At 41.1% G+C, this 26,151-nt stretch overlaps 1 protein-coding gene across 3 annotated transcripts; it reads left to right on the top strand.

Annotated features, from left to right (window-relative positions):
* The first annotated feature begins 25 nt into the window (after nucleotides 1-25).
* Nucleotides 26-26,151, top strand: SPPL2B (signal peptide peptidase like 2B). Of its 3 annotated transcripts, none has more exons than XM_032711855.1 (15): nucleotides 26-162; nucleotides 8,134-8,253; nucleotides 10,417-10,599; nucleotides 11,306-11,395; nucleotides 11,746-11,885; nucleotides 12,706-12,848; nucleotides 13,687-13,783; nucleotides 13,934-14,050; nucleotides 15,494-15,575; nucleotides 16,347-16,421; nucleotides 16,556-16,618; nucleotides 17,491-17,590; nucleotides 18,426-18,503; nucleotides 20,800-20,960; nucleotides 22,052-26,151. In XM_032711855.1, exons 1-15 carry the CDS (start codon nucleotides 115-117, stop codon nucleotides 22,337-22,339), a joined length of 1,785 nt encoding a protein of 594 aa, XP_032567746.1. In that variant the 5' UTR covers nucleotides 26-114; the 3' UTR covers nucleotides 22,340-26,151. The 3 variants fall into 3 exon arrangements, with proteins under 3 accessions (XP_032567746.1, XP_032567749.1, XP_032567748.1); XM_032711858.1 differs by having other exon boundaries at nucleotides 20,800-21,028; nucleotides 22,052-22,327; XM_032711857.1 differs by lacking the exon at nucleotides 26-162 and adding an exon at nucleotides 7,675-7,692 and having other exon boundaries at nucleotides 8,130-8,253; nucleotides 22,052-24,809.

Raw genomic sequence — 26,151 nt, 5'->3', positions numbered from 1 at the left:
GGAGCCCGTTGGCCGCCCGGGCCGGCGGGGCGGGACGTCCGGGGCGGGCTCTGAGGACCCGGTGCGGAAGGGCCCGGCCCGGGCCAGGTCGGAACAAAGCAGTAGCGGCCCGGCATGGCGGCCCCGCTCCGCCTCTGGCTGCTCCTGCACCTCCTGCCGCAGGTCAGTGGCTGCGCCGGGCCGGGCGATCCCCGGCTGAGGGCGGGAGTGGCTGCGGGCACGGGCGGGCCGGGGCGGGCTGTGCGGGGTGTCCGTGCCCGTGGCCGGGTGTGTGGCCGGGCTCGGGGCCGCCTGGGGCGGGCGGGAGCGGCCGGGGCGCCCGGAGGTGCCGCGGCCCCGCAGCGGGCCCGTGTCCGCAGGAAGGCGGCGGAGCGAGCGCTGCGGGCCCTGCCCGCCGCAGTCTGGCGGTGTTTGTAGATCTGTGTCTTTGGGCTCGTCTGGGGCTTTTTTCTCGTTCCCGTGGTTAACAGCGTTCTGCTCGTAGCTCTTCAAACCTCGGGTCCCCGTGGGCCCGGCCCGGCAGCCCCGGGGAGGGGAGCGCAGCCCAGCCCAGCCGCAGGGACGGAGCTGGGTTCGTCCCGGCTGACAGGCTCGCTCTGGGGAAGCACCAGCGGAGAAGAAGGGGGATTTACACCGACCCTGTAGTCTTACATTCTCATTACTTCGATATTAATTACTTTTGTAGGATAAATTTTTAAGGGTGTGACGGGCTAGGCATGTAATCCTGATACAGGAGAGAGTGGATTTTTAGCTATTGTTACATACATGGTATGTAACTTTTGGGTTTTAAGTTCCAGTGTTTTGTGTTCTGAAAATGTCAGAGTGTCATTTAACGTGTCGTTTAGACTTCTTAAATCTTTATTAGGTAATTTGGAGGGTGCTGTGTCTTCTTGAGTATTATCGGTGTAACATCTTAACATAGCAATCTGATTTTTCCCTCTTCTGTATCTGTCTGCATACTGATGCCCTGCCAGTGATCTTTAGTTACAGTGTGGTCTGGTTACCAGCTAACTTCTTTATTTCTGCATCATCCCCTTTTTTCCTTCATCATCTTTTTCTGGTCATCCCTTCCTTATTCCCCTGTGCATTTTGTTATCTCCACTGACGCTTTGTGTGGACTGGTAGTGCCACCATAGGCCCCAAAAATTAATCAAATGCAGGAATGGGTCAAAGACTGAGATGGAGTCGGTTTGGAGAAGGTGAGCACGTGGCAGTGCAGGACAGCAGGTGGGATTGTCCAGTGGTGGGGACTTGGAGACCTTGCCTTCAGCTCCGTGCATTGCAGCATATTCCCTTCTGTAAGCATTTGCTGTGTTTGTGCAGTGGAAGTGTTAACATGCTTGAGCAAGCTCGGGCAGACTGGCCAGGGTGCTGAAACAGTCCTGCTGCCGCAGTGAAAAATTAATGTTCTGTGTGCTGCCAGTACGTTTCTGTTAGCCAAACTGGCTTGTTTAAAATTTGTTTGAATACCTCATATGGTGCAGTACTTCTGCATCTCTTGTGCTTGCACTTGCTGGGATGGTTTTGGGTAGTACATCTCCCTCAGCCTGAGGCAGAGAGCAGTGCTCTGCTGCACTTGTCCTGTCGTGATACCCCTGTGGCTGATGGTCAGGGTCATTCTGGGGACAGAGCTGGCAGCTCTCCTCATGAGCTGCTGTGTGCATTTGCTGTGTACCAGCTGTACTCATTATCAACGGCTTACTCTTGCCTTTGTGTTGTTGGGCGTGTACCTTTGTGTCCCTCCTTGAAATAGGATAATAGAAATGTTTGTTTGTTTGTTTTTCCGTGGGGCAGGAGGAGGTAGTGTCCACGCTTGCTTCTACACTCTGATTTAGGGAGAAGGAACAGCTTGGCTACTGAAGCATTGCTCTCTCAGGTCTGGGTCCTCATTTAGGAACACCTGAAGAGGGGTGTGATCTCATAGATCCAAGTGCAATCTGCACTTAGATCTTGCTTTGGTTCTCACATTTCATTTAACTTCCCATTCCTTCATGGCATTGCTACCTCTCAGTTGTCCTGTAAAAACAGCACATATACATGAGCCTTTGACTAGGGATGAATACAGTAACATGATCTGCAGGGAGTGTGCTGGATCTCACTGGCCTTCATTGTAGCAGCTTTCAGCAGAATATTGAACTGTGGTGATGGTTTTATTTTAAATCAGGGTACTCTATGATGTAGGTCCAGAGAGTTGAAAAGACTGCCTGAAATTCTGGATTGAGGTGGTGGTTGGCAGTTTACTCTCCTGGAATTGTTGCATTATGAATAAGTAGCTCTCTCCACTGCACAGTGTTTGTTGAAGAAGTGGGGGGTTTGTGTGCAAATTTACTGTCTGCTGTTGCTGGTCTCCAGATGAATTGGTGCAGTTCATGGGACACAATGACCCCAGCTCCTGGGAACTCTGACATGGTACCTACTCTAAGAATAGGGATAGCTCATTCTTTCCTTCTTCAGGGAACACAGCTCCCAGTATCTGTCAAATCTCTCTGAGATGCAGGTGGCCAAGTCAGCTCATAGAACTGCTGAAAGTGGAAAAGGTGTGTGGGGTGAGTGTGGGGCCAGAGGCAGGGAGGGACAAACAAGACAGAGCCATTGGGTTGGTGGCTCAGTCACTCAAATTGCAGTTTCTTGAAATACAGGTGAGCTGAATTCTTCATCTCTACCTCCTTCCATCATATAACTTGCAAGTCCCAGTGCTTCTCTCTGAGCTACATCAGTTCACCAACATGACTGAAAAACATAGCAAAAAAACTGGGGAGTATTCTGCTCTTTTCTGCATTAAATAAACAGTGGAAGGACCTGATGAGATTCAGAGCCAACAAGCATGTCCTTCTAATACCACAAACATTAGATTAGCTCAGTTGCCTGTTAAATTTTGCCCCTGTAACTTTGCTTCAGTTGTGTCAAAACCTTTTCCAGTTTTGCAGCTTTGTAGAAAACAGTTTGTTTGTGTTAATTATACACTATAATGTGCTTTTTAAACCACAGGACTAGTAAGAAGCAAGTATCATAAATACACATTATTGTAAGAGCAGCTGTTATTTTTCTGTGTTTGAAAAAGGCTGGACTTGACATCCAGACACTTGGAAAAGAGCCCTTGGGGGTTGTAGGAACATTGTATAGGATCTGCACAGGAGATGACATTTTTTCTACTGGGTTAATCTAGGATATGAAGTGATCTCTAGGAATTAAGAATCATCATAAATGTTGCCAACCATGCCACTTGAATCAGCAGCATTGCTTTGAACTTTTGTTGTCTGATACCTAGTGACATGAATAAAAACAAAACTGGAAGCATCAAAGTGAATAGGAGCAAACTTGTAGTGGCTGTTAACAGACTTCAGAACTATGATTCTAAGTGATAATTGCCTTGTACTGATGTCTGTTAATCCACTTTCTCCAAGGGACTAAATTCTTCACAGAGTTTCTAAAACTCTTCTGCTTTTAGCCCTGCTCATATTGTCTTTAATTCCTTTCATGCTTGATTTTTACTTGGCTTCTGGCACACAAACCCATATAGCTTCTAAAATGTTTTGAGCACTTCACATTAGGAACCTTTTACTCCCTTAATATTCTTTTGAAGAACATCCATTAAGTAGCTCAGAAAGCAAAATTGTGTATTACTGTCTCCAGGGTGCCATTTGGGGATTATTCCTGAGTTCCAGTAATGGTTATCTCCATGTAGCAACACACCCTGTGCTTACTCTCTTGTTTTAAAGATGTGTAGTTTATGTCTTACAGATGTAAAACTTTTAACTGTACAGGTTGATTGTTCCACAAGTGCATAAAGCTGTTCAGTTACAGGAGTTAGTTCCTGCAAAACTGCCTGGAGATTTTGGAGAGTTGTACCTGTAATATTCTAAACTGAGCTATTCCATGTTTTGTTTGCTCATCTAAGCCCAGTCAGACCCTGTACAACAGGCAGGAAACACTTTTTTGTTCTGGTCTTTGGTGTGTGTCTGTTTTCATCTCTGTGGCTTGTTTCTCTTGAAAGTCAAATTCAAGATGATAAGAAACTGCTTCCTTTTGTTGAAAGGGGTTTAGGTGCCATGATTGGATACCAGATATGAGTTAAAAAGTCCACCAAGGCAAGCCGTTGGAGTTTTTGTTTCCTCACTGCGTACACACAACAGTGTCTCTCTTTCTCCGCAAATATCTTGGAAACTTGCACTGTGCTCAGGTGGTTTTGATCTGCACTGACTGAGCAGTGTGACCTCCCATGCTTCAGGACAACTGTCATTGGTTCTAGAGCACTTAATGAACACTAATGTTATAAAAAAAGGGGGAAAGTTGCTGCATGAGGTAGCAGAGATCAGTTATATACTGAAGAGCTAAATATAAAACTCTCTACCTCCTGTGTATTTTTACAATGATGTTTCTTTACTGCTTTGCTGACATTTTGAATGCCATCACTGCCTCTGTGTGTGTTAAAGGGCCATTTTACAGTGGGGGTGGTAAAACACTAGCACAGGTTGTCCAGAGCAGCTGTGGCTGCCCCATCCCTGGAAGTGTCCAAGGCCAGGTTGGATGGGGCTTGGAGCCACCTGGGCTAGTGGAAGGTGTCCCTGCCCATGGCAGGGGGTTTGGACCAGGTGACCTTTAAAGGTCCCTTCCAACCCAAACCATTCTATGGTTCTTAAAAGTGTTCCAAAAAGCATCTTTTTACCCTGAGTGCTTCCTTAGGGGTACATGGTAACTTCTGTGTAGTGGGGTTTGAAATAAAGAGGGAGAAATAAGTGATGGATTCTTTTAATGGATTTTTGAACATGCTTGTTAAGACATGACTTTGCTGCTGACTTCAGTCATCTTTAGTATCTTGTTCCTCATATGCTACCTGGAGAAACAGATGTGTAAATTGTATTTGTAAGAGTGTAACTACATAATTATTGATTCATTGGTGTGTTTGGCTTATGAATGTTAAACTAGATGTTGACAGATTAGTCTGTCACAACTTTCTCTCTAATTAGTAGCAGCAATGCTTAGGGATTTCTCTCCAGAACAAGGTTTCATCAGTTCTGGTAGGCACAAAGTGATTTCCTTGGGGAAAGCTGAGTCAGAGCAATAAAGCAATTAAACATGTCTTCAGTCAATAACTTCAGTTTTGTTTGAGTGTTGGACAGGAGAAAGACAAGGAAGAATGGAAAGGGAGGAGTTGGGGGTGTGGGTAGAGGAGAGTAGGACACAAGGGGAGATGGTAGAAAGATAAGATATTTTGGGGGGTGGTTTGTTTGTTTTGAGGTTTTTCCAGTTTTTTTCCCTGAACTCACTGCTCGTGGTGAGCTGCTGGTCTCTGCTCATCCTGTGTCCTGGGGTCACTAATGAATGGCAGTGAGTGTTCCACCAGAAACCAAGTGTGTGACTACTTCAGGGGAGCACCAGGTCAATTACTGTAGGTGTTTCAGAGATTTTATTTCTGTTTAAACACAAACTTCAAAGTGCTAAGTGCTAGTAAGGATTATTGAGTGTCCTCAATTAAAATGGAGACACTTCCTTTTACAATAGGAAACAAATGCTCTTGGAACACAGAAATGATAATGGGAAGAATCCAGTTACATTGAGCAGTGTTTGGTATTCCTAAGCACTGGATTCCCAAATCACTGGGCTAAAATAGTATTTTGAGACTGCTACAATTAATATGTGGTCAGTTTTTTCCTGTCTAATAGCTCGTGAGAAGTTAAAGTACAGCTATAATTTGCATTTGCTCTCTCTTTTTATAATCTAGTACCAGACAACACTACTTGAACATTGAAGTAGTTCTGTAAGAGCACTGAGACACTCTGAAGCAGCAATTAAAGATCAGCAAGACTCTCCTTCAAAAAGAAGCATTGATCTGGATTTGTATAATTGAATTACATTTAAAAAAAAAAAAGCCCTCAAAAGTTAGTTTTTGTCCTACTTTCTGAGCATTTCTTCTGTATCTCGGTGCCTTTTTGTCTGAAACATTAAAAGCTTTTTGCAGCAGCTGGTCAGAGCTTAAATTGAATTGTTAAGGTGTTGGTTCAGACCTGAGCAGATGGTCACAGAATGCATGTGAGCAGACTTGGTACCGAGGAGCTGATGTTTGGTATTTTTTGTGAAGTAAAGAGTTCTTAACTTACAGTTTTTCAGTGAGTGGAGATGGTGCCTGACACTCCTTCCAAGACAGAGCCTGCAATCCCAGCACTGCTGCCCCGAGGAGCACAGAAGTGTCCCCCAGAACTTAATGGTGACTTGGCTGATGTTAAAATGACACTCTGAATGCTTTCTTGTTCCAGCCAGGACAAGAGCCTCTTGTCAGAGGGAGAAGCATCACAAGGGGCCCATTTGTCATTTAGAAATGGGCAGCAGGATTTGTTTCAGGGTCCTTAGAACAGTAAGAGCAGAGCTCATGATACACTTTGTGTTTCTTCAACACCTTCCAAGGGTGAGGAGGATTTACAATTATTTTGGCTCAATTAATATGAGAATGAAGTTAAAAGCAACACATTTTGCAGTTAGGTGTAGTCTGAGCACTTGGCTGAACAAGCAGAGTACATACTGTGTATCACAACTGAGAAGATGCCTAAAATTGGTATATGTGCTCCATGTTAATATGTTTACTTTTCTCTGTAGTCCTTGTTCTCTTTCTCCAAATTCCTACTGGATTATGTTCTCTTACTTCAGTTTCCAGGAGTTTTTCAGGAGGATTGTGACATTTACATGATGCAAAAGGTGGCTGACCTCCTTATAAAAACAAGCATGACGTTCTATGGCATCAAATATCTTTGTTTAATCATCTGTCTGGTTGTGACCTCTTCCAGCCTCTTGGGCATCTGTTCACTGTGGGGACAGAGAGAGAAACACAGAAGGCCTTGACACTGTGCACACTGTTCAGCAATAACTAAAACATTAATTTGTTATCAGCGTTGTTTTGGGCACAGATCTAAACCACTGCACCACACCAGCTGCTGTGAAGAAAATTAACTCCATTCCAGCCAGACACAGGACAGGCCTCTAATTATAAATCTTAGATATGTAATCTTCAGTACTTATAGCATATATTGTTGGAGTTTTGACAGCAGTGACAGCAGGAATAAATAAATGCAGTATGTAGACTTGAGAGTCTACATGTGCTACCTAGGACAGAAAAAGAGCTGCTGCTGCTGTGGGGTCTTATCAAATCTACAGCAAAGGTGCCCAAGGTTGAGTTTTGGTGTGAGTGAATCTAGAATTGATCATTACTTTAGGCTGTACTTTCAAGAGTTGTTAAGGGCCAGGCCTCTTATTCATAGAATCATAGAATGGTTTGGCTGGAAAAGGACCTTAGACATCATCTACTCCCAGGCCCCTGACATGGGGTGGGCTAGACCAGGCTGTTCAAAGCTGTATCCACCCTGGCCTTGGACACTTCCAGGAATGGGGCAGCCACAGCTTCTCTGGGCAACCTGTGCCAGGGCCTCACCACCCTTAGAGTGAAGAATTCCTTCCCAATATCCCATCTAACCCTGCCTCTGTCAGTGGGAAGCCATTCCCCCTTGTCTTGTCCCTCCAAGCCCTTGTCCAAAGTCCTTCTCCAGCTGTTTTGGAGTCTCTTTAGGCACTGGAAGGGGCTCTCAGGTCTCCCTGGAGCCTTCTCTTCTCCAGGTGAACCCCCCCAGCTCTCCCAGCCTGGCTCCAGAGCAGAGGGGCTCCAGCCCTTGGAGCATCTCCATGGCCTCCTCTGGACTCTCTCCAGCAGCTCTGTGTCCTGGAAGCCCCAGAGCTGAACACAGTACTCCAAGTCTCATGTGTGTTCCACAGTACTCCAGCTTCTTTCCCTTGCTCTGGTTATATCCATGTATGCACCAGTCTAGCTGTGTTGTTTGTGGTTGGGGTTTTTGGTTTCTTTTGTTGTTTTTTTTTAAAACACATCCAGTAAGCTTTCATTTGATTCTTTGACCAGTTGCTGTGTAGGAGGGAATCTGCCTAATGTATCTTGAAGTCTTTCTTTGAAGCACGATGGAAATGATAACAAATTCCACTGTACTCCTCACACAGATACAGAAACTTTGTAGAATCTTTTGCTTTTCTTAAAAAAAATAGAAAACAGGCCAGTCAACAGCAAGTTATGCCCATCACTTCTGCTCTTTTGTGTGACTTAAAATTCTCATGGTGAAATTTTTGTTATGTTTTCAGGTGTACTGCGAGTATGGGATGGTACATGTCCTTTCAGAGAAGGGGAGCAGCAAAGGAAAAGACTACTGTATCCTCTTCAACTCTCAGTGGGCCCATTTGCCACATGATCTGGGTAAAGCTGTAAGTGTCTAGCTAAGTAATGACAGAAGAATGCACTCAAAAATGCCTTTGTTTCAAGGAAACTTGTAATTTCTCAATTGGATTAGTAGAATTTGAAGCAACTGCTTTGTTTGCTCTTACTTAGAAAATATTTTTATCTGTTAAGATCACTCTAGGCAGTACTAAGATAGCAATATTCATTTCCAGGCAGAGGTAATGACTATTACTGGTTCAAAACAAAAATCTTCCGACACTGTGATCAATGAAATGAAAATGATGAATAGCTGGGGTTGGAAAGGAGTTTTTATATATCAGCATGATACAAGAAGATACCAGGTGGCTTTGTTAATGTACTGAACTGTGAGCTTTAGTGCTTTCTTAGTGATTCATAGTTTTGTCAAGTGTAAGATTAAGTAGTCACAAACTGTGTCAAGCTTTTGCTGCATTATCCAAATCTGTGTGAGCTGACAATTGGGTCAGTTCTTTATTCTGTGAGAAGAAGTTACTGTCACTGGGTGATGAAATCAGCAAATGCACTTTGATGAGCTACTAATAGAGGAAGATGCTGTTGACTGATACTTGGTTCGTTGTATTCCTTGATTTACCAGTTGAGTGCCCCACAGAATTATTGGTGTTCCTTATTGATGTATAATCAAGTCTTAATTACTGTGATGAGTTTATTGCAACTGCAGATCAGTCCCCAGATACATCAATAGCTGCCTTTGCCTTGTGTAGACCCAGCTGATAAACTCTTGCACTTGCCCTCACTGTGAAACGTGAATCAGCACTTACATGACAGACTTGTATTTATGAGGGTTGGAGACTGTACTGTAAACATCTCATTTCAATCAGTCTCATAAAAATTCACTGGAAATATCTTTCAGTAGCTCTGCAGGAGCCAATCTAGTCCAGAATAGCTTGCAGAGACACTTCCACATACACTTGGGTTGAGTATGCTGGATCCCTTGCATATCTGTTTCCTTCCTCAATTCTCTCTTGCTTTTCCCTTCTTTCACATTCTCCCTCCTCCTCCTTCTGTACTCCAGCAGTACAATTCATTAACTGAGGTGGTGCAGTGCACCAGCCTGAGCTCACTCTGCATTTGTGTTCTGCTCTGATAGAGTGATAAGCTTACCTGAAACTTGGACAACCAGGAAGTGTGTGCAGAGAATTTTACTGCCTCTAAAGTAGGAGTCAGGTTGGAGACAGCAGTTTTCTGAATAAGCCTGGAGCTACTGACAGCCTGGTGCTTACCTTCCCCTCCTAAAACAAGAGAGGCTGTCACACAGGTATTTTATCATGTACCTGTGGGTTTCTAATACAGTGTTCCATCTGTAAGTTTTTCAGTTTGAAACTTTATCCTAACTCTTCTCAAAACTAACAACTCACCTCCAATGAGGACTGAGACCTACTTCTGTTAGCACAGCTCAGTTATTGGTAGATAATTGCAGTTTTCAGATGACTCGCAAACAGAACTGGGCAAAGATGCTGGTGGTTGTTTAGATTTTCCAAGGAACAATTTGTGCCAGTGTTACTTCTAAAACGTTGAAGTGTCTTTGGGATGTTCCTGTTTAAACACACCAGACTGGATGTCTTTGGGTCTCAGGAGGGCTAAAACTAAGGAATTGGGGCAGGCCTGCAATATCTGTAGATCACAAGCAGTGAGAGAAGCAGCCTAGAATCCAGTATTTAAGTATTTGAGATACAAAATCTCTGAATTCAGCTCACTGAATATGGTAGGTTTCAACGTGGAAGTTTATTTTTGTTGCCTGTGCATTTGTACTTTCCCCCAGCCTATGTTTCAGTTTCTAGCTGTTCATACCCTCCCTCATCCCAGCCTGCCACTCTGCCAGCCCAGCAATGGTAACACTTTGCTTTACTCCTCCCACATCTTGGTTGCAGGCAGCAGAGCAGCAGTGGTGCTGAAGAAAGCAAATGCAAGTGCAGATCATAACCCAAATTTTATTACCAGTAGAATTCTGCACAATAAGGTGAAGCAAGGCAGGACCCAGCATAATAGAGAGGGCAGCACTGTTTTGTGTTTCTCTGAGAATAATCACTCCATTACTTAAAAAGTTTTAAATTACCCTTTAGAAAGTCTGTGGTTTCTGCTTTTCTTTTATAATTTTATGTTATATAGATATATACATGTGTGTGTTTAACTGTTGTGGTTTTTTTTTTCAGTCACTTTTGCAACTTCAGGATCAGACAGCATCTGTTTTGTGTTCTCCTTCTGATGTACCTGATGGGGGATTTAATAATCAAATCCCCATGGTGATGCGAGGAAATTGCACCTTCTATGAGAAAGTGAGGCTTGCTCAGATAAATGGAGCTCGTGGGCTGCTGATTGTTAGTAGAGAGAGACTGGTGAGTCTCTTTTTATCTTTCTGTGTTGCTGATACTCCTCTGATGTTAGATATTGTCTTGTCTTCAGTGCACATTGCTGGTATTTAATGCTCCTCTTTAAAATAAATAATGTGTGTGTACTCTACCTGTGTGTACATTGCATTATTATGTCTGGAAATCATACATCTGAAGGAATAATGAATGAAACCACAAGAGGCACTCACTTAAGCAGGAAGAGTGCACAGAGCTCATGTGATATTCAAGTCAAGAGCTCCATGTTGCTGTTATTCCATGTGAAATACTGGCACCAAAGGAGGAGGTTGGTTTCTTGACTCTGTTGTACTACCACACTGAATCTGGTGCTTTAAATTCAGCTGGAGCATCACCAGCATGTGTTTTGTAAAATTAATAGTTTTGAAAATAAAATTAGTAGGTTTGAGTACAATCAATACTAGAAGCACACATCAGCTGTAAACCCATGACCCTGATGTGCAAAAGATACTACTTGAATTTTGGTTGCTGCATTTTGCTGTTGCAGTCTTTAATGACTTCTGTTTTACTGGGAACAGTCATACATTTTTGACCTTGAGTTTTTGCTGTCATTATGTTCCTTTCTAGAACATTTTTCAAATTGTCAGAAACAGAACTTGCAAGTTTAACCCTTTTTAAGCAGTAGAAGTATTTGCAGAAATAAATATATTCTTACCTCCTCTGAACTGTCTTTCAGGTTCCTCCTGGGGGTAACAGGAGTCAGTATGAAGAGATTGATATTCCTGTGGCTCTGCTCAGCTATACTGACATGTTAGATATTGGCAAGGTAAACTTGATACTAAATGCTCTCATTTAGATTATCTCATGTAAGGGATAATATTATCTCATGTAGGAAGTGTACTCATGAAGATTGCATTACTGGGTTTTGAAAAAAATGCAGATCTCTTGGGAGGTTATTTCTCATCTTTGGAATAAAATCCAAATGGAGCCTGGTGCTGGAAATAAATATCACTAATAGCAGAGCAAATAGATTACTCTTAAGTAAATATATAAATATATAAATATATAAATATAATAAAGCCTGATTCTGAGCCTGCTTAGTGAAAATTAAATAAGAGAACCTTTGCTAAGGTAGCTTTTTGGATGTCCTTCATAAACTCATATTTACCTCCACAGAGTTTTGGCAGCTCAGTGAAAGGGGCAATGTATGCACCAAATGAGCCTGTGCTGGACTACAACATGGTGATTATCTTTGTCATGGCTGTGGGGACTGTTGCAATTGGAGGCTACTGGGCAGGAAGCAGAGATGTGAAAAAGTGAGTACCTGGAATTCAGCACATCAGTTTTCTTGTATTTTTCATAGAGAAAACCAAAATTATGGTGGTTATGTGAAGATCACCTGGCAGGTCTGCTAGTGAGGTTTAGAGACTGTGTAAGCAGAATGGGAAAATACTGATGTGATGTTTGAAAGGCCCTGAGTTTTCTATTGACTTGATCACTGTAGGAAATCATTACAGTATAAATTGCACGTAGAGTGTTTTAGTATTTTGCCATGTCAAAAGGCCAAACCTTTGAAAAGCTCAAAAAAAGAAAATTATGCAGTAATAGGCTTCCTGTTGGGCTTTTCCAAAATTCCACCAGAAAAATACCTCGTAAAAAAAAACCCAAAACAAAACCTGCTTTTACTGGTATAATGCAAACCAAATTGATTAGGTGGTTGACATATGCTATGTTGGTAATGAATCTTTTAATGGACTTTCATGGTTATGTTTTCCCAGTAAGGGGGGCTGGGGGAGGAGGTGATTGTGTCATGATTATTTCCAGCACTGACATAACCTCACCTAAGGATTTCTTCCGAAGTCAGCAAACTGTTCTGTGGTAACTCTCAGGATTCAGCTGAGTTCTTGGTGAATGAAAATAGCACTCTGGATAAACTAATGCAGCAGTTACTGGTTTGTGCATTGTTCATACATCCATGGCAAACGTAGTGTTCCACTGACTTGAGTGGGAGTCAAAGCAGGCACTGGTGTTGTGACATGTTTTCCAACCCCACATATTCTTTACTGAAGATTCAGCACCCTTGTGTATTTTGTTGCAGAAGGAATGTACTCATTGTAGCCACTGTTACTCTTTCAGGAGGTACATGAAGCACAAACGTGACGATGGGACAGAGAAACACGATGATGAAACAGTGGATGTGACCCCAATCATGATCTGTGTGTTTGTAGTGATGTGCTGCTCAATGCTCGTCCTCCTTTATTTCTTCTATGACCACTTAGGTACTCTTAAGGCTGTATTTGTATTGGTACATTTTCAGTATCATGAGGCTGTCATCGTTTAAAGAGCATTTTTACCGTGAAAATAATTATGAAATTTCTGTCTTCTGTCATGTTTCTTCATCCCAATATGATTTAAAACCCTCTAAGAAAACCCACTGAGTAGATTTCTACTTTTAGTGATGCTGGATTTAGGTGATCATAGAGCTTCTTTCAAACATTAAAGTCCATTAAGTAGATACAGACTTAGTATCTTCCACCTTTTATTCTTGTGTTCTCAAACCTATTCTTGTCTCTCTGTTATTGTTCAGTGTGAAGTCAAGTTATGGGATCCAGGATCAATTTTTTTTATCTTTATAAAGATGATAGATTTCTATTGATCATTTATCAAATTGTTTGACAAAAAGCCATGAGAGCCTAATGCACTGGAACTGCCATCCCCATATTTCTGAGGAAGTAGTGGGACGTGCATCTCATCTGAATTAATTAATTTTGCTACTGAGTGATTTTAAGAGTTCCCTTATAATGCTCCTGTATAGTCATAAAGAGAAGATAAACACTTCACCATAGGTTGCCTTTTAGGCTTATGACTTACTTTAAGAATGTTAGCACAGAGGTTTTGATTTGTTGAAGTAGGTATTGCATAAAGTACACCTGATTGAAAGGAGCTAGAATTAGATAGTCAAAGAGCATAAATCTAATCAAGAATTTACCTTTCACTGCTTAAATGTTAGCCTTATTTCTCATTTAGGCTTATTGACTGTTCTTTATTCAGCCAGGGTATGAAAAAAAGAATCTCTTGCATCATCTAACTTGGACTTAAGTACTTTTTTTTTCTCAGTCTATGTTATTATAGGAATATTCTGCCTGGCTGCCTCAATTGGTCTCTACAGTTGTCTGTCTCCCTTTGTAAGAAGATTCCCCTTGGGAAAGTGCAGGTATGTGGCAACTCCTAAATTTTTAACAGGTAAACTTAGTTTTTTTATACTGTTTGGTAGGTGTGGGATTTACGAGGTGGCTCCATACTTCAAAATGTTTATAAAGAAAGAGACACAGACAACTGTAGCTTTCATGTGCTTTGTTTTCAGAATCCCAGACAACAACTTGCCTTATTTTCACAAGCGTCCCCAGGTCCGGATGCTGCTCTTGGCAGTATTTTGTGTCTCTGTCAGTGTGGTCTGGGGAGTCTTCAGAAATGAAGATCAGTAAGTGTACATTTTATTTTCTGTGCTAAAAATTGTGATATGCTTTATAGTATAAGTAACTGACATCTACAGAAGCCTAAATGTATCCAGAATTTAGGAGTGACAGGTAGAAATTCTTATTTGTTCCTTATGTACTTCACCTTTTTCTTGTTGGTTTAATTACAGAAAACTGTCTCTTGTTAAGTTTAATTTCTCTGAGTCCCAGTCAGTATTCTGAGCTCTTTGACTTCAGACAGCTTCTCTCTCAGAAGGGGAATGGAAAGTTGGACACAAGTTGTCTAACTTATTTCTTCATGAGAAAAAGAGCTGGGAAGATTGTGAGATCTGTAGTTTCTTTCAGCTGTCTGGTATTAGTTAGTAATTCTCTACATCCAGCATTGCTGCTGTACCTAACTGTAGCATGTGCTTAGCAGTTTTGTTAGAGGTGGATATTTTATGGTGTGTTGTGGTTTGGTTTTGGTTTGGGGTTTTTTTACCTCTTACCTCACTCCCAGATGCTCCAGTTTCCCCTTATATACAGGATGTGTTCATCTTCCTGGTCCCTCTGTCAGGGATTCAGCATTGGAACTGAAATACTGGCTTGTGTTTCTGCTGGTGATACCAAAAAGGTGTCTGGCTTGTGCCTTGAATGCCAGGTACTGCATTTGTGCAGTCCATGTTCTGTGTGCATCATTCAGTGACAGAACTCAAATCCAAGAAGCATCAACTCTGAAACACCTTTTAGAGAGATAAGTGTCAGGCTGAGGAGCACAGAAGTGCTATAGGGATATCTCAAGCTGTGATATTTAGGATTAGGAAATCCCATTTTCTGCCTCAAAGCTGGAGTGGACCTGAGGTGTCTCCTGCACAAACCTCCCTCAGCAAGTGCACAGGGATTGATCACAACAGAATAATCTCTCATCTGCACCTAGACCCTAGCCATTTTAGGGGAAAGGGTTACCTCAGATCCTGCTTCTGTTTGATCCTAACAGTGAAGAGTAAAGCAAAGAGCACTTCTGTACTGCAAAGGAGAGTCAAAAACCAGCCCCAGCTGTAGATTTGCCTCAGCACACAAGAGTTCTGAGGCCCCAGCACCTCCTGTTTTGGTGTCCAGTGACCTCATTAGGCCAGTTTTCAATCCACCTCACTGCTCATTCAGCTTGTACTTCATCAGTCCCCTCCATGAGGATCTTGTGGAAGATTCTCAGTGGAAAGCTTTATTGAAGTCTACACTGACAGTATCCCACCCACCTTCCCTCCTCTCCCAGTCCCTTCTGTGTGGCAGGTTATCAGGTTGATCAAGCACAACTTCCCACTTGCAAATCCATGCTGATAACAACGGTGATTTCAAGCAAGGACTTTGAATAAAGTTCTTTTTTGTCCCAAGCAGGTCCTTAGTGAGGACAAGGCTTGGTCTGCCTTTCCTACTGTTTCCCACAAAAATGTTGTTCTCCTCTTTTTAAGGTGGGCCTGGGTTCTGCAAGATGCTTTAGGAATTGCTTTCTGTCTTTACATGTTGAAAACAATTCGCCTGCCTACGTTTAAGGTATGAAAGTTAAACAGATGTAAAGAGAGGATATTTGCATGTATGAACAGAGCAGTCACTTATAATGGTGTACATTGGCTTGGAAATGCATTTAAAATTCATATGCAGCTGGGAAAAGAGGGATGTAATGAATATAATGTAGACCAATAATTGGCATGTGATTGTTCTGTAAGGTGTTGGTTAGTAAATCACACACCACCCTCTCATTTGTGGATTTTGTTTTGATGAGGGGGGTTTGTTTGTTTTTATTGGTTTGATTTTGTTTGTTTTCAGATTGACACACAATTAATGCATCATTCCGGTGGTCTTTTCAAATCTTTCCAAACTTAGTATCCTCAGACAAAAATCAGTATTAGTCATTTAGTTGCCCCTTAAGCAGCTCTTCAAACTCTGCTTCAAAGTATCTTCACCTATAAATTTGTATAAACTGGCAGAATATAGGTGGAGAGTGTTTCAAGCTTGCCTGGCATCCTCCAGTGCAGAACTTCTTCATATTTCCTGGCAAACTGAAAAGGCACCATTTGCAGATTTTACATGATAAAGAATTTTAGGGACTAAAATGTAATTTTGTGTCCAAGAATTACTTTCTTTTCTATGGTGCATGCAAGACCCAATTCCTCCATCTAAAAGATTCAGGAATTATGAAAAATATATGGGTGTCTTGTTTTAGTCTTTGTTAGCTTTTTCCTTGAGCAGTCTGCTAATTATTAATTCTTTGCTGTTTATTAGTGCATAGTGTGTAAATACCAAGTATCTTGTCTCTTCCTTCAGGGTTGTACCTTGCTCCTGCTGGTTCTTTTTGTGTATGATGTATTCTTTGTATTTATCACACCTTTTTTAACAAAGGTAAGTAAAATACCTCTGTGTTGCCTGCTGCCCACAGAGCAGAGTGTAACAACCTGTTTCTCTGTGTGTTCCCTACACGATCCCAGAGCTGCTGAGTGAAATGCTGATTTACAATTTTCCCCTTTTTAATTTAGACTGGGGAGAGTATAATGGTGGAGGTGGCTGCAGGCCCTTCGGATTCTGCCACTCATGAGAAGGTACTGCATGTAGTCTGAAAATCTAAAAGTCTAAAAACTAACTTCCAGCTATTACACTTCTAACTTTCCTAAAATTCAAAGACCAGAAAGCTGAAATGGAGGTGCCAGTCTGAAAAGAACTTAGGGTGGGAATAATATTCTGGGGGGGGGGGGGGCAAGGCAGACTTGTAGTGGTTCATCACACCAGCTTTGGGTTTCCTTTGTCTTTATTTAAAAGGCTTTCAGTCTAAGGAAGCTGGTTGGCTCAGCTTCACAAAAACTTGGCCACAGAATGAATTGTATAAAACAGTAATGAAAGTACAAGTAGATAGGATTATTTTGACGCTAATATAAGAAATTAAAAAATAACATAAAGTTTCTTTAATGTACTGTAATAAAGACAATTGCAATGAACCTTGGCATACTATGCCTCAACATTGCAAATTGTGTAATAAAGAGGAATAAATTGTGTAATAAATAACTGGGGGGCAAGGGAAAAGTCTTTAAAGTGATTTGGAAAATGTGCTTTTTAAAATTATTCATGTCTTTGCTCTTTTGAGACTTTTATTGCAAGCAGATGAAGTAACTGTATAAATGGTTATTTCTTATGCTTGTAACAGCTTACCTAAATTTTTTACATTCCTGCAGTTAAAGCAGAGTTGATACCCTACTGCATGTGAGGATTTTGAAATTAATATAGTGTGTTTCATCACTCCTATCTTATGCATTTTGTTAGATGTCAGTAATATTGTATGTAATACGAATGTAAAAAAAGATACATTTGCTGTATTTGAAGCCTGCAGTTTGAGTACAACAGGAACAAGTTCTGGAAGGTGGTGCCACTGTATAGAGAAAATGGCTTTTTATCAGACATGTGTCTCTCTCGTTCTAAGCTCCCAATGGTCCTGAAGGTTCCACGACTGAACTCCTCACCACTGGCTCTGTGTGACAGGCCTTTTTCTCTGCTGGGATTTGGAGACATTTTAGTTCCAGGTATTGTTTAGCAGGTTAAGAATTTTACCTGTTACACTGTCATGTTAGTTTATTCCTCTTGTACTTCTGATTCAAGTGGAAAGTTTGATTTGGCTATTATAAACCTGATAAATTTGTAAGTAGAGCTTCCTTTTTTCCTGCACTATTCACCTTCTCAATAAGAAATTAAATTAATTTTATGGTTCACTTTCAGGTGCAGTGATGTCAAGACATATAGAGAAATTGCAAGAGTTGATTTAGCAACTGATTTTATGCTATAAAACATCTTTAATAGTCTGGTGATAAAGGAAATTATTTTGTCCATTTGCACATTGTTTGAGTACACACATCTGACCACTCAAACCTTCCTAATTTTGTTAGTGATACTATATTCAGTGTTTCTACCACACCTTCTCTGAAATTTGATTTTAGATAGGATGTAGAAGAACACCTGGCATCACTGCAGGTGAAAACAAGTATACACCTTCTGGCTTTCAGATTTTCTTCTGGGAAATCAACTATTTATTTTCTTGTATTTTGGGAAATATAATGAACATAATCTTGTTGTGAACACCGTATTTTTACAACAGTTTAGTAAGGATCAGATGATGTTTTTTATCTATAAGCTATGTATTTGAAGCTATTAATTTTACTATTGGAGTGCTTTTGTTGTACTGGACTTGTGCTATCATATAACTGGTTTGTAAGTTGTGCAGTCATGGTGTTTAAACACAGGGTTCCAAGGAAGTGTTGGGGGAAAAAATTCTTAAAAGTTCCTAGCTGGTTTGATGATTTTGCATATCTTAGTGTGTGACTATAGGTTGAAAGCATGTTTAACTGTTCTTTCCTTTCCTAGGCTTACTGGTAGCCTATTGCCATAGATTTGATATTCAGGTGCAGTCATCCAGAGTCTATTTTGTAGCCTGCACAATAGGTATGTACCACAGTGACACCTGAATGCAAGACCTACAGGAGTTGCTCCCTCTTGAAAGCATGTCCTCAGTCTTGCATGGCATGATTTTACCCTTCTCCTTTTATAATTAAACAGAAATATTGTAGCAAAGTGCTTTCAAGGCCAGATCTTCCAGCACAAAACCAGCTGGTGTGGCTTTCCTGAGCTGTTCTGTCTGCCAGGTGTAAGGGGAGCTTCTTGTTACCATGGCTCCAAAGGGTCTCACTAGAACCCTTGCAGCTCCACTGTCTTTACATGTGCCCACCTCTGCTCATTCTGCTTTCTCGATTCATGAATCTTTTGAGTTTATGGTGCGTGAGAATTCAGGTTCAGGGACAATTAAGACTTTGCTCTTAATTTTTTGTATATTCTGAAAACCACGAGCTGTGATGCAGGGAATTGTATTGTGTTATGATGACTATAACACATCTACATTAGTTTTCTTCCTTAGTTTGTAGAATCCACAGAGTTACGTGCCATGGATGTAAATACACCTGATGAATAGGATCTGACAGGTTCCTCTTGGCTTTCTTTCTTTTGCCAGCAAAGACCTCCAGTGCTTGCAGTTAATGTCGTGAAACAGTTTCATGAACAACTGCTGTAGAAATTCTTTTGAAAAAATACCTGGGTTCATGGAGACTCCTAGCAGGGTTAGAGAGATGGTTTTATTTCAATGGTCCAAGTTATTTCCTCTCATACATACTTAAACTGTTGTCTTACCTGGTATTTTCAAAATTATGTCATTTGCAGAAAATGATAGAAAATGTTGTATTGATAAAGAGCCAGCAGTGTGGTATTGCAGCACTGAAAAGGGCTCAGTTAGCAAGGTGGGATCATCAGTTATGAGAGAAATGATTATTCCTCTCAATTTGTCATTTAAGACTGAATCTTAACCAGGATCCCTGGTGCCAGACAGTCATTGATATACTGGAGTAAATCCAGTGGAGACCTTCGAGATGGCAGAGGGCTGGAGCACATGGTTGTAAAAGAAGAGAAGGCAAAAAAAAAGGAAAAGAAGAGATTCTGTTGCTGTCCCACAACTGCCTAATGGGAGGCTGCAGAGAGGACAGAGAGACTTTTCTTACAGGTGTGCAGATAAGATGTGAGGCAATGGACTTAAGTCAAAATAAAAATGATTTTAACTAGATATAAGGAACTCTCCATAGTAACAGAATGTACTCTGAAAAAAAAAATTTCAAGAACTGTAAAGAGTTTTTGAGTATTCTAATCACAGAATCATTTATATTGGAAAAGCCCTCTAAGATCATTAAGTCCAGCTGTTAACCCAGCACTGCCAGGGCCACCACTAACCATGTCCCCATGTGCCACATCTGCACAACTTTTAAATCCCTGCAGGGATAGTGACTCCACCACTGCCCTGGCCAGCCTGTGCCAGCACTGCACAACCCTTTGGGGGAGGAAATTCTGGCCAATATCCAACCTAAACCTCCCCTGGCACAGCTTGAGGCTGTTTCCTCTCATCCTTTCACTTGTTCCCTGGGAGCAGAGCCTGACCCCCACCCTGTTCCTCCCTCCTGTCAGGGGGTTGCAGACCAGAAGGTCCCTCCTGAGCCTCCTTTTCTCCAGGCTGAGTCCCCCCAGCTCCCTCAGCTGCTCCTCATCAGACTTGTGCTCCAGACCCATCCCAGCTCTGTTGCCCTTCCCTGGACAGGCTCCAGCCCCTCAATGTCTTTCTTCACCTGTTTTCTTGAATAAAAATCAGTTGGATTAACTTCATTGTTTTGAAAATGTAATTGAAAATAATTACAATACGAGATCCACGCTGCTTGTGTCCTACTAAATAAATGTTGCCACATTTATGCAGAAATTAAGAAAAGAAAGTAAGAAAAGTAGAAAGTAAGAAAAATAATAACCTACAGCTTGCTGGGGTTTCTTTATTTTAGTAGTGTTGCAGGATAGTAAAGCCAACCCTAAAAAGCAGCACATAATCATGGTCAAAATATTTGTCTATATCTGCTGAATTCATAAATATGAGGTGCAATACTTCATTTGTTTATTTTTGCTTAGGGTGGTGCTTTAACTGCACACTATGAACTAGGCCAATCACACTACTTTTACAACAATAATGTTATTATTATCAATAGAAAGACTGTAGCAATTCCAGTTTTGCATTCTGTAAATAATGCTTCTCTCCAAAGAGGCCTGAAAAAATATTACTCGAAAAAAAGTTACTGCTCCCCTCGCTAATTATTTAGTTGTGCTTGAGCAAAGCTACATCCCAATAACCGGTTTTTTTGCTGGGTTTGTTTCCTTCCAGCCTATGGCATAGGCCTTCTTGTGACCTTTGTTGCCTTGGCACTGATGCAGATGGGCCAGCCTGCTCTCCTCTACTTAGTGCCCTGCACTCTCCTCACCAGCTTCGCAGTGGCCCTTTGGAGAAGGGAACTTGCCATGTTCTGGACGGGCAGCGGCTTTGCGGTGAATACCAGTTTGATATGAGTGTCTTCAGGAAATACTAATGTTATAAAAACCTAACTAGCATTAAAGTTGAGTAAAGTATTGCAGTATTATCCCACAAGCACAAAGATTTTGGGTTTTGCTCCGTTGTTTGCTTTTTTACGTGCTTTTTTTCTTGCCTCAGCGAGGTTTTTCTGGTTTTTAGGATGTTTATGGCCACTTGAATCTGGCTGGTGAAAAGTAAAGTAGACCTTGTCTTTCCTTCTTGATTCTGTCATGATTTTACTTGTTTGATCTCTGTTGAAAGTATCACTAATAGTAAAATATTACAATATTATATAAAATATAATGGGGTTTAATACTATGTAAAACATATCCTTGAAATATTTTTTTTCATAGCCTACTGTTTATGAAGGTAGAAGTGTAGTTCATTATAGTAAATTATCACTTTGTTTCACTGTGATACAAGTGAAAGTAACTTGATTCAGTGTGACAGTGGTTGGCTCAACCCCAAGGGAGACACCACCCCCTTGGAGGTTACCATTTTATAACTCCAGGGGGAAAACTGGTTTTTCCCCCACCACATTCAGAAAGGAATAATTTCTATCATGATGCATGATTTTAGTTTTTGAATAATTACTTGAAGGCTAAATCTATTAAGCTAGTGGTCCACCCCAGTGAGTTTTACTTTGTTATTCAACTGTTTGTGATAACCTTCACAAGTTTTCTCCAGAGAACTGAATTTAATTGTTGGAGAAATATTTGAGATCATCTAAAAATGTTATGGAAAAGTTGCCAGTTCTTTATCACTGACATTAAAGGTGGGCAGAACCAGAGTGGCCAAGGACCAAGTGCTGTTTGCCTGTTGCTGCCTAATCAGCAGAGCACATCTGAAACTGGTGAGGAACAATCAGGCAGAAAGCAAACACTTTTCTGGAAAGAAAAAAATCCCCTGGTGCCCTGTAAAACCCAAAGGATAACTGTGTGCATGTGTCCACTGCTGGAGAATGATAACAGAGATGATGGACCTTTAACCTTCATCTTGTAAGACCATCACTTCTGATAACTGGTTCTTGCTTTCCACCATTCTGACTGTGATCTTCCATCCACAGAAAGACCTACCTCAGCCTCCTGTGGTGATAGCCCCTGTCAACTGCCCTGAGCTTCCCAAAGACAGCAGCGTGCCAGCCCCTCAAGCAGACACAGAGCAGATGACCAATCCCACCCTGCACGTGAAGGAGCTGCGTGGCCCCAGCTCAGCTGAGGAGGAGCTGGCTGACACCAGCACAAAGACAGACCAGTCAGAAATCTCTGTGGCACAGAGTGAGGAACCAACTGCTCAGAATAAGGACAACCTCGAAAGCAAATGCCTAAATGCAGAGCAAAGCCAGCTGGAATAAGTGATGTGATAAGAACTCCTCACTTTCCCTCACAAACATATCCATATAAAACCAGTATGTATTTAGGACTGGTTTAGTAGGGTTTGCATTCACTGAGGGATCTCTCTGGGAGTCTGATCAGCAAATCCAACAAGGAATGTTCTGCCTCCAGCTTCGGTACAGCTACACCCTTCAAACATCTTTCTGAAATATGGTGCTCTCCAGGAGTTCTGATGTGTGGGTTTCAATGATCACTCTGTTAGTGGATGCCTTTGACCATTTGTTCCATTTGCATTATGCCAGGGTAGTGTTAAGAGTCTTTATTTACCCAGTACTCTGTGCTTGTGTGGTTGTTTTGCTGCTGTAGCATGGTGTAGGTTACCATGGAGGAAAAGCATTGAACAAGTCTGCTACAATGCTTAGCTGAGAGAAACGTGGTCTTTTTTTTTTTTTTAGCACTTTCCCTATTATTGCCACCTTTTACTTTGCTTCTCCTGACCTGTCAAAGCCATTGATATAAGGGAATGCTTTAGTATAAACTTACATTCAGGAAATGCAGAGAATGGTTAAATTACCATTGCTCTGAAAGGATTTACACTACCGTGGTGCATTAAATGCATCTCTTAACTTTTGTTTTTACTTCTAGTTACCTGGGTTGGCTACTAGTCTAGTTTAAAAGGCAGGATGAGTGGAGCTCCAGGAGGCTTTCTAGTCATTCATGTGAACTCTAAGGGCTGTCTGATAATAAACAAGGTTGGTCACAGAATGCTGCTTGGAAGCAAATGCATATTAAGAATGTTTTAGAAATGAAATACAAGCCAAATAGGTAAGAAAATGGGTAGTAACACTGTACTAAGCTTAACAGGCAGTATTTTTGTTGGGAAAATGTTAAAGCAGTAAAAGTTCATGTGTTTTGGGGCTTTGAGCTTCTATTTGTTGTTCATTCAAGGACTATAATTGTGATTTTTAATTCCGAAGAAAACAGTCTGGTTTTTTCATTCCCAAGGGAGCACATATGGTGCTACAGACAGTTGTGATTTAAAGCTACTTGCTGCTCAGTTATCTTACCAACTGCCTAAGTCATGTTTTGTCTTTGTCCCAAGAGCAGGCAAAGCGTGGCCTGTCAGGTTCTGGAATGAGCCTGGGATCTTATCTATTATTTTGCCTGTCTTGCTACATGACATTGTGAATTTAAATTGTGATTTAAATTTGCAAATTTAAAAATTTTGGGGTGCAGCTGGTCTTACTTTATATTCCTGAAATTGTATGTTGGAGTCTCTAATGCATTGACTTTTATACACAGAAGGATGATGTGATTTGCATATTACTTGTTCCATCTAAGTATATTTGTCTTTATCAGAGGTGTCTGTTCTACACTTAAATTGCAATTCCAGAAAGCCTCAAACACTTCACATGAAAACTGAAACAGAAAATAGGATCCTCAAATATGGTTCCAGATTGCATGGAAGAAATGCTTTTCAGAGTATTTGAGAGCCAAAAAATGTCATTTACAAAAGTATTGTCACAGTGATGCCATCAGAGGCATTGCTGTTGAAATTAAGTCTCCAGTTGTCTTGTTGAGTTGCAGTTCAAGGGCTTTTTTTTTTTTCATGTCTTGTCTATTAAATATCAGCCATTGTTTTTTTTTGGCTGTGTCTTCCAAAAGTTTGCCCTGTGTTTTTTGGGAGATAACTTCTGTGGGCAGTGGTAGCATTCTTAGGATGTGAGTGGCTTTCTGTAAAACCACACTGTGGCTTCAGAGTTTCACCAGCTCCTGCTTAAAGCCTCGAGCCTTGTCTGACAGGATGATCCACTGAGGTTTTTGGAAGGCTTGCTGAGTCCAAGGGCCAGCAACTACATTTAATTTACAAATTGCTCTAATGGAAGGTGGTACTAAAGAGATCTGGTTTTCAATCTCCTCTTTAATGGACTGTTACTCTGGCCAACAGCAATCTGATCCAGTTATTACTAATAAAAAGCAGCAGAGAAGTTTTACTGAAAACTTCAGTCAGCTGGATTATGACTTAATTTTTAAGCCATTGTGTAAGTATGTATATTAAACTAAGAAAACAATCTTGTATTTAAATAATGAACCTGATAAATAACAAGAAGACACATTGAAGACTGACTGAAGTTCTATCATTTTTGGCCTTGATTGTCTCTCAGTCATAACATTTGGAGTGGCTTTTTACATACTTAAAAGCCAGTAGCTTCCTGATAATGCAGCATTAAGTTTTATCATCTGCTTGAAAAGTGAATTTCATCATTTGTTCTCCTGTGTGATTAGGAAATAGTTTGCTTCTCAGACTGTTCATAGCTCAATTCAAATGGAAGAAGTGATCACACTGAACTCGAGGGCATTTCAGGGTTGTGTTGTTCCCACTGGGTCCTGGGCAGGTCTGCAGGAGGATCTGCCTCACCTCAGCTTTTGGGGACTTCCCATCTACTTTTAAGTGTGACCTTTTTTTTTTTGCCCAAACTACAAAGAATGGAGGAAAAAAACCCAAACAGCTCCTCAATGCAGTATCTCCAGTGAAAGCATGTGAAGTGGCAACAATTTACACAGTGACCATCCCAGTACTGTACAAATCAGGTGACCCTGGTGCTCCAGTTTGGCTGTGACTGTTGAGTCCTTGATCCTGGGCAGTTCAATCCCTTCCATCAAAACCCAAGGCTGTACCTTTTTGTCTTTCAAAAACCTCCCTGATCAGCTTAATTTAAAAATTAATGTTGCGTAGGAAAATGTGAATATCAGTTCAACGTGGCTGACTCTGATTTTATTTGATGATTGCAGATACACATCCCCCACCAAACTAGAGTTTAAATATTTAAAGTAATGAAAGTAATATTAATGTTAAAAGTAGTGTTGATGGACTTTTTATTTATGTCTTTCACATACTAAGTCTTTACTTATCTGTCTAGAAATTCAGTAAGGATTTTATTTCTGAGAACCTGTATGTGTTCAGGGGAAGCATTTCTTTTAGGCAAACAAACAAATCCCAACAACAACCAACCCCACTAAAACATCCTATAATAAAAAACCTCAGCTCTTTGGATCACAATAGTGAGGATCAGGTTCCTTCCTCGTGTTTGTTTGGGACTGTGCCCTTCTGAAGGGTTGTACAAATGCAGCTGAAGGTAGAATGGAACCTGAAAGACTTTACCAAGGGTGACAGATAAGCCCTTTTTCAATTTTACTGATTTTATTTTGTCTTGTCACAAATTAAGACTATTTAAAATGAAATGTATTAAAAAAAGAAACGGAAAAAAAATAGAGCCAAAAATACATTGTTTTTACCACTGGCAGTAAAAAAAAAAAGCACATCCACCTACGTAAGAATTACGCTTGTGAAAATATTTAATGTTTTCTCTGAACTTGAACAGGTGCCAGGCAACAGAAAATCTGCAGCACAGCCTATTTTGTGAAAGGTTTATTAACATTTCATAGACAACTTCGTTGAGAAAACTGTTGATTTCCAAGTTTCTTGAACGTTTTTCATGATGTCTTGGATAATCAGTCAGACATTTCCCTCAGTGTGGCTTTTGTTAAGAATGTCTTGCAAGTCCTGACAGTATTTTTGTATTTTTCAGCCACGCACAGTTCTGTGTGTTTGGTTTTTCCATCCCCCGTGCACTGCTCTGACTGGGGTCAGGATTATCATGGACTTTAGTGCCTGGTGACTTCTGAGTGTGCTGGGAGGTGGCCTTGACTGCAGAGCCACACAGAACCCTGTGCTGAAATAACAGCCTTGTAAGCTTGCAGAATTGTGGCTGCAGTTATTAGTGAATTAATCTGCCTCTGGGAGATGCTGTGAATTTACCTGCAGCTCTTT

This window comes from Chiroxiphia lanceolata, chromosome 27 (assembly GCF_009829145.1).
Source record: "Chiroxiphia lanceolata isolate bChiLan1 chromosome 27, bChiLan1.pri, whole genome shotgun sequence".
Taxonomy (NCBI): Eukaryota; Metazoa; Chordata; class Aves; order Passeriformes; family Pipridae; genus Chiroxiphia; species Chiroxiphia lanceolata.
Note: the sequence above shows the minus strand (reverse complement) of the source record. Positions and strands in the feature narration are given on the sequence as shown.